This window comes from Carlito syrichta, unplaced genomic scaffold (assembly GCF_000164805.1).
Source record: "Carlito syrichta isolate Samal-C Ts95f unplaced genomic scaffold, Tarsius_syrichta-2.0.1 Scaffold82277, whole genome shotgun sequence".
NCBI lineage: Eukaryota > Metazoa > Chordata > Mammalia > Primates > Tarsiidae > Carlito > Carlito syrichta.
In genome coordinates this window covers 823,171-837,317 of record NW_007026373.1, presented here as the reverse complement: position 1 = coordinate 837,317, position 14,147 = coordinate 823,171, and the positions used below count along the sequence as shown (strand labels likewise).

The window sequence follows — 14,147 nt, the reverse complement described above, 5'->3', positions numbered from 1 at the left end:
TCATCTGTAAAATGATAAAATACCACTGAAATTGTTACTTTATCCTTACAAGACAGCATGTATAAACCCCTTAGCCTGGCACAGTCAATACATGTTAATGCTGTTCATTCTAGAGTTGATGGTGGTACTAATAAAGTTAGTAGCATCTGCCAAGTTGTGTGGCATTTTTGTCCCAGAAGGAAGTCAAACCACAGACCACAGAAAACACTACATGTTTATAGGCTTTTAAAACCTTTTAAGGTTGAACGCGGTGGCTTGAGCCTGTAATCCCAGCACTTTGGGAGGCCAAGGCAAGAGAACTCCCTGAGACCAGGGGTTCGAGACCAGTCTGGACAACGTGGAGAGACCTCGTCTCCACAATAAATCAAAAAATTAGCTGGGTGTGGTGGTGTGTGCCTGAGCCCAGCAGTTCGAGCCTGCAGTGGCTCTGAGTGTGCCACTGCATTCCAGCCTGGGTGACAGAGACTCCAACTCAAATAAAAAAAAAAAAACCAAACAAAAAAACTCCCAAAAAACCTTTTAAGTGTAGTAAGACGCCCTACAAGAGATGTTTTAGTAGAGACTGAATTTGTAGTTTCTTTTTCCTTAGCAAGAGAAGTTTGCAGTTGCTTTGCCATTTGAAGAGGTAGAAAATCTTGAAGCAGAACCTCTTGACTGTATGAAGAATCATTTAAGTTAGGTTTCTCTTAGTTATATAAGTAGAGAGTGAAAAGACTCCACTGTCCTGAAAAAAAGGGTTTAATAAGACACTTTGTATTTTGAATGGCTAAAGAAAAGTGCCTTACCCTTGGGCAGGAAGAAAAATTGGGGGTTTGTTAGTGAAAAGATTCTGTAAAATGTCCTCAACCAGTACTCTTGGGGCAGGCTTGCACATTGGGATATGGCTACCCGTATAAACTGAAGGAGCTACTGTTAAGGTCTATAACCTCGGAGTCCCAATTTAGAGCATCCTTGAAAGAACCTGGCACTAAGGGAGTGGATTCATCCTCCTTCAAAGAATCACTGATGCCTCTGCAAACATCTGGAACAAAACATTAGCACAGTATGAGCAAGTATTGTCCATCAGGTTGTTCAGGGACCAGACTTCAGCTCAGCAATTCCATGTAACAGTGAGAAACAGTACTAGTTAACTGATCAGAATCACATTCCTTTATAAGTAGCATCATAGGAGGACTGACCCCTAGAGTTACTGGACAATTAATAACCAACTATTGGAAAATGGATTGCCTCAAAAGGAGAGAGTACTAGATGTTATGCTATTGAGGCATATGAGATTCAGAACAATTAATTGAAAAAATTAAAGAATACTTGAACCCTATTTGTAGAAAAGTTTTTCAATTATATAAACTTTCCACTTCCCCGTATCTATTATTCTGCTACTCCCCAGAGGCCTCCTTACAACAATTAACATGTTTTTAAAACACTTAAAAGGTAAAAGGTCCTTGGATTTATTTTCAGCCTTAAAGAAAGAACGTGGATATGGGGACACTGCTTGACACTCAGCAGCAAGGCTTATGGGGGAATAAAAATCCCATGGGATACAGTGGGTGGTAGCAATCACTGAAGCATAGGAAAGCAGATTCAGTTCCTGCAGCCTGCAACAAAGGAAGAATGGTAAGCATAGAGAGAAGATGTGTACCTGAGAAGGAATTCTGGTACAAAGTATTTTCATAAATTTAACTTAGAAATGGAAACTACCTTTAGATCTGTGTGCATGTATTAATACAAAAATCACAAAATTTCTAAGGAATTATGCACAGAAACACTGCTATCATAGTGCATCACCATTCTGCTTTTTCTCCATTCTTTCAATATTCTCTCCATTCTCACTATTATTACCCTAACTTTGGCCCTTGCTGGTTTCCACTCTGCCTTTAATCTCTCCATGCTTACATCTACTCATTCTATTGCTGATACAACTCAGTGCTGGTCTTTCTCCTGCTTAGAAATTGCTTAGTGAATAACACCCAAATCATCTGCTGGCCCTTAAGGCTCTCTGTGACCTGACCCCAACAGGACTTACCTGCTTCATCTCCTGGCCTTACTTCTCTTCCACTTTACATATTGAATAAGCACATCTCTAAGACATTAATTTTGCTGTTTCCTATTCTGTAAAGTCCTTTCCCACCTCTTCCATTTCTGTATCCCTAAATCCCTTCCTTTCTTCAAAGCTGGGGTCAAAAGCTACCTCCTTAATGAATGAATTCAGCTCTGATCTTTCCAGCTACAACTGATGTCTCCCAGCTTCCTAATTTCCTTAGTATTTTATCTTTATACCTTATTCTCTGATGTGAGTTAATTTTTACTTTGTATTATAACTATTTATATATATTTCTTAGTGCTCTTACAAGTGCTCTTACTTATTCCCTTGGAATAAGACTCATTGTCTTATTCACCTTTTATCTCTCTCAAGTTTATTAAAGCACCCACAGATATATACAGTATTTGGTATCAAGGTATTTACTTATTCAACAGAAACCTTGATACCTAACACTGCATTTACAGAAACTTGATTATTTATGATATTAGCATATATAAAACTATAGATTTTTTTGAGGAAAACCTCTCAGATGAAACAAAATAAATCATTTTCTAATATTAGCAATAACAAGACTTTAAAATAGTTCTTTAAAAAACTCCAATTGACCTGAAAGTAGCTTAATAAAATGAAACAAGTAGAGGATCCGGAACATGATTTAGGAACAATAACATGTTTGATCAACAGCAATATGAACTCGCTGTCACATGTTAATGCTCACAAAGGTCACCAACAGCTGGAAAAAAAGTGGGGTTTTTTCCCCCATTCATTCGTCTATAGCTGATATCTAGTTAATAATTAAAAGACTGGAAGGGTAGATTATGCCTTGTATTGAATAGAGGCCTTAAGACAAAAATGCACTGAAAAATGCATACTGCTTTTCAGACTTTATAACATATGCATTATTTACACTTAAGACTCAATATAGCCAGTGACCTTTTCTGAACAAGCCCCTCTAACCATTTATTACTATTCAAACTTCATTTATTTTTCCATGAATTTAACATACTTGGTGTAATGTGCTTAAAATACCTTCTAAGACACAAACCACTGGCACTGCACAAATATTTATTAAGTCAAATGAACCAAGATAAAGGGTAAGATCAGTTATCTACTTGTGACCAAGATGGCTAACTTTTAACATTCTACTTTCAAGGAAAATAATATTGAATTGTACAAAAAAATGGTAATTTAAACTAGAGATTGATATATCTCAGGAATAATAATTGGGGTATAAAACAAAGTTATTTTGAAATAAAATTAAAGCTTTGGAACTTTGCTGTTTTCCTGAAAAATAGCATATGAATATGCCAGCTTAGATTCTTGAATTTGACACATAGTATACATGCAATGAGTGGTACATGTCTACCATACATCTCTACCTGAATGTCTCCTAGTCACTTCAAAATCAATGTTTGAAACCTAACATCATCATTATCTTCCTCCAACTTGTGTATCTACAATATCTACCTATAATCTTTATCTAATTAAGAATATCTCTTCACTTACATGCCCAAGCCAGAAAGAAACATGGGAGTCACAAGTCTCTTTCTCTCTCTTTCTCTTTCTCTCTCTCACTGTATACATACAGGCATCCAAGCAGTTCTGCCAATTTTTGTCTTCCAAATATCTCTTAAATTGGTTTCCTCTTCTCCAGCACCACTGTCAATGCCAATGTCAATGTCTGAGATCAGGCAGGCCTTTAACTTCTCTTGCTTAGATTGTAAAAACAGCCTCACAAGCTGGTTTCCTTGCCTGAGCTCACCCTCTCTAACCATCAGACTTCTGGCAGAGTGACCTTTCTAAAAAGCAAATCCAGTGTCACCTCTAGTTCAATATTCTTTGATAAACAAATTTGCATGGCACATCAGGGCATTTATGGTCTGACCTCATTTATTCTTCCTTCATTCATTATATTCATTTATAAAGTATTTACTGAGTATCCAGTATGTGCCAGGCACTGTTCTAGGTGTTAAAGATAAAACAGTAGGCAAATACACAAAAATTTCATCTCCTGTCATTTCCTCCTCTTTCAACCCTTCCTTCCTACCATATCAAGCTTTGTCTTCAATAAATAGTGAACCAATTTCAATCTACTAAAGATGTGCTTTTCTTTCATACACAGTTATACTCACTCTTCAAATCTCAATTCAAATGCAACTTCCTCTCTTAAGATCTCCCTAAATCTTCTTGTACACTTTGTGAATACGCATATTTTGTTTGCATGTCTATCTTTCCACTAGCCAGTATTTTCCTTGAGAACAGAGATGTCTTCTGACATATAGATGACACATGCAATGTATTTTTATTAAGTTTTATTAAACTGAATACCACATGTTCTCACTCATAAGTGCAATGTCTTTATTAAATGAAACAATAGCTGAATAAAATGACAAAGCTTTCCTAGATTGTTAGTTGTTTCTAGTGATCAAATAATCTTTTTCTTGATCATCCAGAATTATAGGCAAAGTAATAAATAAGAGTTGGCGCAGAAGCTCTTACTCTCTAGTATTACACAAGAGGTGATTTTCAGAGCCTGAGACGAAAGTGAGTCTTGGAGTTGTATTGTCATCTTTTGAAATTTGTTTTGGCATCAGTTTATTTCACATGTAATAGCTTGTTTTCTATCCTGGGGCACATTACCATAATTAAAATGCAAAGTAATAAAGTCATCCCTCAGTAATCAAGGTGGATTGGTCCCAGGATCCCACCTCCCAACACCAAAATTTGGGGATGCTCAAGTCCCTTTTATAAAACATCACAGTATTTGCATATGACCTATGCACATCCTACTATATACTTTAAGTCATTTTAGATCACTTGTAACACCTAATACAATGCTATATAAGTAGTTATACTATATTGTTTTGCACTTATATTATTTTTAATTGTTGTATGATTTTTTTCCTGAATATTTACAATCTGTACTGGTTGAATCAGCAGATTTGAAACCCATGGATAATGAGGGCTTCCCCTGTATTTCAAAATACACTGTATGACAATTTCTCTAATAATGCAGTTTTGGTATAACATTGTTGAAAAATAATTTATTCCTGGCAGCGGCCACTATTTATGCAGAGTTTGCACATCCTCCCTATGTCTGCCTGGGTTTTCTTTGGTTTCCTCCCACATCCCAAAGATGTACATACTAGGCTAATCAATGTATCCAAATGGCCCCAGGATGATTGAATGCATATGTGTGTGTGTGTGTGTGTGTGTGTGTGTGTGAGCACTTGCAGACACCCTGTAATAGAATGGCATCCTATTCAGGGTCGGTTACTGCCTTGCACCCTGAGCCACTGGGATAGGTGTCAGCCACCCATGACCCTGAACTGGAATGACTAGGTAAATAATTTTTTTTTTTTTTGAGTTAGAGTCTCACTCTGTCCCAGACTGGAGTGCAGTGGCTGTTCCCAGTCACCGCAGCCTCCTCCTGCTGGGCTCCGGTGATCCTTCCGCCTCAGCCTTCCAAGTAGCTGGAACTACAGGCATGCACTACTACACCTGGCGATTTTTTTTTTTAATTTATTGTAGAGATGAGGTCTCGCCAAGTTGCCCAGGCGGGTCTCGAACCCGTGGGCTCAGACAATCCACTCACCTCAGCCTCCCAAGGCGTGGGATTACAGGCTGAGCCACCGAGCCCGGCTAATAATTTTCTTACTTTTAAAAATGAATCTTTCTTCCACATATGGATAGCTCACATTTATTTCAATGTTTATTATTAGAAGTATCTTGGTTCTTTGTTTAGAAGTTTGGTGATTTTTTTGTGACCAGAAATATGCCATATGAACTTAACTTTTGCTTATATCCATTAGCCTATGGTAAAACTGGTTTTGTTAGACCTCGTTTTGCTTAAAGTTGCAGTTTCCAAGAAGCTATCAATGACATCAAATGAGGACTTACTGTATAGCAGAAACCACAGATTTTGTGGAAAAGGATATTAGACTACTATAGAGCTTCTTTATATTACAAAGGCACTCTAAAATGCTGTACCTTGTACACTAACCTACCAAGAATCCCTTTTTTTGTTTTGTTTTGAGTCGAAGTCTCATTCTGTTGCTCAGGCTGAAGTACAGGTACACGATCACAGCTCACTGCAGCTTCGACCTCCTGGGCTCAGATGATCTTTCCTCCTCAGCCTCCTTTGTAGCTGGAATTATAGGCACGTGCCACCACACCCAGCTAAATTTTTTATTTTTCTTTTTGGTGAGACCAGGTCTTACTATGTTGCCCAGGCTAGTCTCAAACTCTTGGCCTCAAGCAATCCTCCTGTTCCCAAAGTGATGGGATTACAGGTGTGATCTACTACACCTGCCCATAAGTATACTTTTAAAATCTCAAATCAGTGTATAACTGCCTGCATATAAAGTCAGCCCTGACAATATTTTAAGAGCTATATTGAAATTTAAGCTCTCATTAGGCAAACTGCTTTTTGAGATAAAACACTATCTGATTTCTCCATTCATTTATTAAGCATATTGCAAAATGTGGATCATGAAAAACATTAGAAATATGTTCCAAAAGCAAAAATGAAAAGTTCAGATATTTTAGACCAACCCCTTCCAATTAAACAGGTTGAAACACCAATGGTAATGTGAGGGGGTGACCATCTGTCAGTACATAAAGGACTTTGTGTTTGCACACAAAGACATTGCTCAACCCACATCTGGCTCCTGCAGTCAAAATCTACCCTCACTGGGACAACGCCCACTGAAATATATGGGCACAAAGAACAGGGAAATAAATTTTTTAAAAGTCAGTTATTAGTTCCATAGACTTTCAAACATATGAAGAGAAGCAGGATAGAACCGAGTCCACTTTTGTATTTTTATTTATTTTAAAAAAGAGAATAGGGAAATCAAGACAGAAGAGAATTTGGTGTTAGCAGATCAAATTTCTCATCTAATTATATAATCTTAAGAAAATCACATGAATTTTCAGGCTTTTTTTCTCCTGATAGGTCTACTCATCTCTCTGCCTCTCTAAGTTATAACCTATAACCTCCTCTGGAAAGTCTTTTCTATTTTATTTATTTATTTATTATTTTTTGAGTCAGGGTCTCACTCTGTCACCCAGGTTGGAGTGCAGTGGCACAATCATGGCTCACTGCAGCCTCAAACTCCTCAAGCAATCCCATCCCACCTCCAACCTTCCAAAGTGCTGGGATTACAGGTATGAGCCACTGCACCTGACTGTATTCCTCACTATATTAAAAAAACAGATTCAGTTCCTCGGGAGTTATTGAGCTAAATCTATGTGCTAGTCATACTATAAGAGGATACACACACATATATACACAATGTAATTATCTTCTTTTTAAATGTTTCTAAATTTTTATGGGTACATAAAAGGTTATACATATTTATGGGATACATGTATTATTTTTATGCAAGCATTCAATGTGTAATGATCAAATTTGGGTAACCATGATATCTGTCACCTCAAGCATTTATCATTTATTTGTGATGGGAACATTCCAAATCTACTATACTAGCTATTTTGAAATAATAAATTGTTGTTAACCTGCCCTATTATGTTACCAAACACTAGATCTTATTCCTTTTATCTAACTGTATTTTTGTACTAATTCTTACAAAAATTCCTTACATTAGATATATTAATCCTGTTTTACAAATTAAAAACAGGTTCAGAGAAGACACATAACTTAATCAAGGGTATACAGTTATGATCTTGTCTGAACCAAGAATGGAATCCAAGTCTACCAATTTCAAATTCCACTCCCTTTCTACTAAACATTATACTACTGCCTACAATTTTCTTTTTCCCTTAACTCTCTCACAGATCATTTATAGCAGAACAGAAGACAGAGGTGTTTCCTCATAGTTCACCCATATCTTCTTGAAAAGCACATAGTCCTGCAACTTCCCTCTTCTATTCTAGTTTCATGCTAGTTTAACTTCCTTTCTGTTACTAAGAAATTAAGTGCTTACAGCTATGTGAGTTTTGAGCTCCTACGGCTTCCTTGTAAAGACTCATACAGGCACAGTTTTTAAACTACTTTTGTGACACACTGCTTGTTCTGACATTCTGAAATAGTATTTTTTGAAACTTAAAAAAACACTCTGTTGTAATCTGTAGAAAAATATGCATTTATCTCAAAAAATTAGTATGCCAAAGACAAACAAGAAATAAGGCAAGTAAAACATTGGAAAGAGCAGAGAGGAAAACTTATTGAAAGAGTAGTCAAAAGTGTGAGGTCAAAGTATTGTTAGGATCATCTACAGATATTGCAACAATTTAAAATCATGGCAAGTGTAGTGTCAGAGACACAATAGTGAACCAAGTGTAAGAAATAAAAGCCGGTGCCCAGGAGCAGGAGCAGCAACAAGGAGGTAACAGTATAGTCCACCACCATGAACTTCAATTAGATTTTTAGGAAAGAGGGAGGGAAGAGCACTTGGGAGCAGCAATGAGGAGATATCTATTACTACTCCAGGTCAGAGGTAAGAACGTGAGAGAGAAAACAGGCATCACTTGCACAGACTGCAGGGGAAGCAAGGTCCTTCTATTTCACCTAAGTAAAAAAGATGATAAGGGATTTAAGAAATAATACTTGGACATTATGCAGACAATTAAAAAATTACATTACCGCATTAAAAAATGAAACCTACTAAAGATAACAGAAGTTATCAGATATACACAGAAGATAGTACATATATAGACCAGGGAAAAATAATAGTCATGAGCCACATTATGATGCTTCCAGTCAATAATGCAGTGGTCCTATAGGATTATAGTGAAGCTGAAAAATTCCTATCACCTAGTGAGGTCATTGCTATGGTAATGTTGTAGCATAACACATTACTCACAAGCCTACTGCACTGCCAGTTGTATAAAAGTACGGCACAGACAATGATACCAGTATACAATCCTTGATAATAAATATGTTACTGGTTTACATATTTACTATACTATACTTTTCATCACTATGTTAGAGTGTATTCCCTCCACAGCCTTCAGTTAACTGTAAAATAATCTCAGGTAGGTCCTTCAGGAGGTATTCAAGAAGGAGGCATTGCTATCACAGGAGATGAAAGCTCCATGTATGCTATTGCCCAAAAACCTTCCAGTGGGACAAGATGGGTAGGTGGAAAACAGTGATATTAATGACCTTGACCCTGATTTGCCTACAACTACATGTATACTTAATAATACCCACTATAATTGGATATAAACCAGGGGTTGCAAACTTTTTCTTAAAAGACCAGATGGTAAATATTTCAGGCTTGCAGCCCTTACAGTCTTTATCACAACTAGTCAATGTTGCCATTATGCACAAAACCAGTCATAGACCGATCATACAAGAACAAATGGGCAGAGCTGTGTTCCAATAAAACCGTATTTATAAAAACAGGCAGCGGGTGGATTTGGTTTACGGGCCATAGTTTGCAGATCTCTGCCCTAGACCTTTAGTTTACTTTGCTAGTCTAGTGTACTTTTCCATTGCATTATGGTCACCACCTATTTTCAGAACAGAAAGTTTTAGCATTAAACTTTTTTTTTTTTTTGGAGTCAGGTTCTTGCTCTGTTGCCCAGGCTGCAGTGCAGCAACACAGTCGTGGCTCACTGTAGCCTCAAACTCCTGGGCTCAAGTGATCCTCCCATCTCAGCCTTAGCCTCCCAAATTGCTGGAAACGCAGATGTGAGCCACCATACCCGGCCCTTTAGAATTAAACTTAATAGCATTAAATGTCAGAGAAAAGATAAACCAGAAATAATTTGTAAAATAACTATGAAAATATTACATAAATATTACTATTACTGTTTTTCTTCTTTTCTAGATTCTTTGTTTTTTAATTTTAAAGATGTAGGGTACAACTCAGGATTAGGTATACAAATGTTCATTATTTTCTAGCTTCTAAAACTCTTCCTTAACCCTTACCTTATTTCTTTCTCCTCTATTAAGGTACATGGCCTAGCAGTAAACACTTTTCTATTTCTCCAAAAGTACTCAAGGCAAATATGTTTGCAGAATCTTATTCTAAAGAAAATAGTGGACATTTCAAGAGACACCAGAATGAACACTTATTAATAGCTTGTCTTTTTAAATAGTAAGAAATTTAAAACTTCTGACTATTACTTGTATGGGCATGTTTTTGGTGGAGTAGAGGGAACTTCTATATTCTCAGTCTCAAAGAACAAAGAACAGAGTGATGATCAGTTTTCTCATTATAGAAGCCATGTGATATGGTGGTAAAGACTTGGAATTAGACCTAATTTGGCCAGGCATGGTGGCTCATGTCTATAATCCCAGCACTTTGGAAGGCCGAGAAGGGAGGATTGCTTGAGCAACATAGTGAAACACTGTCTCTACAAAAAAAATTTTTTTTTTTTTTTAATTGCCTGAACCTGCGGGTTCAAGACCCATCTGGGCAGCAAAAAATTTTTTTTAATTATCCAGGCATAGCGGCACACACCTGTAGTCTCAGCTACTCGGTGTGCTGAGGTGGAAGGATTGCCTGAGCCCAGAAGGTCAAGGCTGCTATGAGTTGTGATCATGTGATCATGCCACTGTATTCCTGCCTGGGCTACAGAGTGAAGCCCTGTCTCAAAAAGGAAAAAAAAAAAAAGACCTAATTTGGAATTTCTTGCCTGCCACTTATTATCTTTGTGACCTAGTAACCTACATATAAGGTTTAAGACAAATAACTATTTTAAAATACCAAGCATAATAAATATTCATTATTATTGCATTTGAAACTAGAAACTTCTTAAGTTCACATCTGTATTTTTTATATAACTACAATACAATACTGTATTGTATAATAGTACAATATGACTTATAAAGCATCTAAAATAGCTATTGCTGAAGATAAGTAAGGTACTTCTGCCAAGGAGCTAAATTTCTTAAAATACATTTCCTCATTTAAGTCAATAATATTCCTTTGAAATTAAAACAAATCAGAATTTATTGAATGATATGTGCTTGGCATTTTACATATATCAATTCATTTAACCTTCATAAAAACCTTGAGAGGAAACAGGCTCGGTGAGATGAAATGCCTTGCTTAAGGTACTCAGCTCCTAAATGGTAACTCTTGGATTCATACCCAGGTTACTCAAATTCTAAAGTTTGTGTTCTTTTCATTACATAAGATTGTCTCTTCAGTTTTTTGACTTGAGGTCCACAGAAAGCTAAGTGCCTCATACAAGGTCAAAAAATAATTACTTTCAGTGTAGTAGAAGGTAAATCCTCAGATAACAGGTCATTGTTCCACTAGATTAAGTCAAACTTCAAATAAAATACTTCTTTTTTTTTAAGAGACGAAGTCTCAATATGTTGCCCAGGCTGGTCTTGAACTTCTAGGCTCAAGTGATCCTCCCAGCTAGACTCCCAAAGTGCTTGGATTACAGATTTGAGCTACCATGCCCAGCCCAAATATTCTTTTTAAGGTAATTTTCATATAAATCTTGCTTAATCTAGTTTTGTACTTGTAAATAAAGTAAAACCAGTCTACTTACCACCAGTTAAAGAAATTAGGATATTGCCAAGTTTAAGCCTTAGCTGCCTAAAGAAACAAACCTAGAATTTTGATGAGAAAAAATAAAGAACAAATTTTCTCAAATACCAATGGTATATTAATAAACATAAAAAAGAACATTTCCTCTGGAAATGCCTGAAAGTTAGCCCTTCCAGAAAGCACATTCTTTTCTCCATAATTTTTTTCCATGAAATTTACAGAAACCACCAGGCATGGTGGTTTACACTTGCAATCCCAGCACTTTGGGAGGCAGAGGCAAAAGGATTGCCTGAGCTCAGGGGTTCAAGACCAACCTGGGCAACTTGGCAAGACCTTGTCTCTACAATAAATCAAAAAATTAGCTGGGTGTGGCTTCAGCTACTTGGAAGGCTGAGGTGGAAGAACCACCTGAGCCTAGCAGGTCAAGGCTGCAATAGCCATGAGTGTGCCACTGCACTCCAGCCTAGGTGGCAGAGTGAGACTCTAATTAAAAAAAAAAAAATTTTTTTTTTTACAGAAACCATCACAGAGCAAAATTGGTGACTCAGTTTTGAAGAACTAAATCAGTAAATTAGAAGCTTTTAAATCCTGACTTTAAATGTAACATACAAAGTGAGGAAATACGAGTATATAAATATTTTGTAAATCTATGATAAAATATTTAATCTTTATTTAAACTAGTGTGATCCTTGGGAGAGGCCTTTTTTTTTCCTTGTTAAAATAAATTAAACCTAATATCCACTCTCTGTTGCTTACCTGTTGCACAGTATGCTGAGGGCTCCATGTGGACTACAGTCACAGGGCAGACAGAGCCCAGCAGTGTGATTCAGGTAAAAGCCCCCTGTGCAGGTTTCACAGTGAAGCCCCTCATAACCTGGCTGACACTCACACTGCCCTGTGGTCTGATTGCAGCGATTCACATCCAGACTTCCAATCACAGAGCAGTTACATACGTATTCTGAAAAGGAAAGAGGAAAGAGACATTACTATGATTCAATACTTCCTTAATAAAGTGAACTCTTATGATTTTTCTTAATACATTTTTGTAACAATGTTGTAAGGACAGATAAAAATTTACTCTAGTTCAAATAACTTAGTATCTTGTTTATTTAAATCAGGAAATATATACAGTAGAGCATATAAATTATATACAGTTCATAATTATAAAGCTAACATACTCTCTTTTTTTTTTAAAGTTGGAGTCTCACTCTTGTCGCCCAGGCTGGAGTGCAATGGCATACTCATGGCCATTGCAGCCTCGACCTGCTGGGCTCAGGTGATCCTTCCACCTCAGCCTTCCAAGTAGCTGGAACCACAGGTGTGCACCACCATGCCTGGCTAATTTTTTGATTTGTTGTAGAGACGAAGTCTCACCAAGTTGCCCAGGCTGGTCTCAAACCCCTGGACTCAGGCAATCCTTTCACCTCAGCCTCCCAAACTGCTGGGATTATAGTCTTGAGCCACCACGCCTGGCCTAAAGCTAACATTCTCAATTTACCTTTCAGTACTCTTCATCTCCTGTCCCTCTTACCCTACATCCCAGTGTGTGTGTATGTGTGTGTGTGTGTGTGTGTGTGTGAGAGTACATGCTGAAAATGACAACATGTTAAATAATAAATAATACTACTGTATAGCAGCAAAAGCCTAAGACTCAGAGGATTAGCTCCAGTAACCTATACAAGGTGATACAAGATTGTATGATAGCTGGAAACATAAGCTAATATATTCTGTCCAGGATGAAATTAATGGAGAATTGAAACTGTTAAATAAGGAAATGGGCCAGGAGCAGTGGCTCCCGCCTGTAATCCCAGCACTTTGGGAGACTGAGATGGAAGGACTGCTTGAGCCCAGGAGTTTCAGACCAGTATAGGCAACATAGTGAGACCTTGTCTCCACAAAAAATCAAAAAATTAGCTGGGCATGGTTTCATGCACCTGTAGTCCCAGCTACTCGGGAGGCTGAGGCAGAAGGATTGCCTGAGCCCAGGAGGTCAAGGCTGCAGTGACCTCTGATCATGCTACTGCACTCCATCCTGGTCAACAGAGTGAGACCCTGACACAAAAATAATAATAACTATAATAAAGTGAGGAAATGATGAACAACAAAGCCATAGGAGAAAGTCTACAGGTTCATCCTGATCAGTGAGTTTAAACCAACCCCAGTTTTGTGTATCTTTCCCAAATTAAAAAATTTAGAAAATAAACATTTCCTTTAGCTATATTTCAATCAGTTCTTTGGAAAAAAAATATTTAGAAGCTCGTAGTTTTAGTCTTATAATGCAAAGATTCACTTAAATGTCAGTAAGAATTTGGTTTTTGCTACTGTTTCTACTCATTTTCTCAAAAGGAACATGTTTTCAACAGGACTTTGTAAGCATGTGCAAAACATGTAGTTAATTAAAATCAGCCGGGCTCAGTGGCTCAGCCTGTAATCCCACGCTTTGGGAGGCTGAAGTGAGTGGATTGCCTGAGCCTGAGGGTTCGAGACCCGCCTGGGCAACTTGGCGAGACCTCATCTCTACAATAAATTAAAAAATCAGCCGGAAGTGGTAGTACATGCCTGTAATTCTGGCTACTCGGAAGGCTGAGGCGGAAGGATCGCCGGAGCCCAGCAGGTTGAGGCTGCAG

General features: G+C 37.5%; 1 protein-coding gene across 1 annotated transcript in view; it reads right to left on the bottom strand.

The window, feature by feature from the left end:
* MEGF9 (multiple EGF like domains 9) overlaps positions 1-14,147 on the bottom strand; it is a 109,871-nt gene that overhangs the window by 43,497 nt on the left and 52,227 nt on the right. Inside the window, exon 4 of the mRNA XM_021711198.1 lies at positions 12,277-12,478. Within this exon, the coding sequence (XP_021566873.1) occupies positions 12,277-12,478 (202 nt within the window). The remainder of the gene's footprint in view (positions 1-12,276; positions 12,479-14,147) is intronic.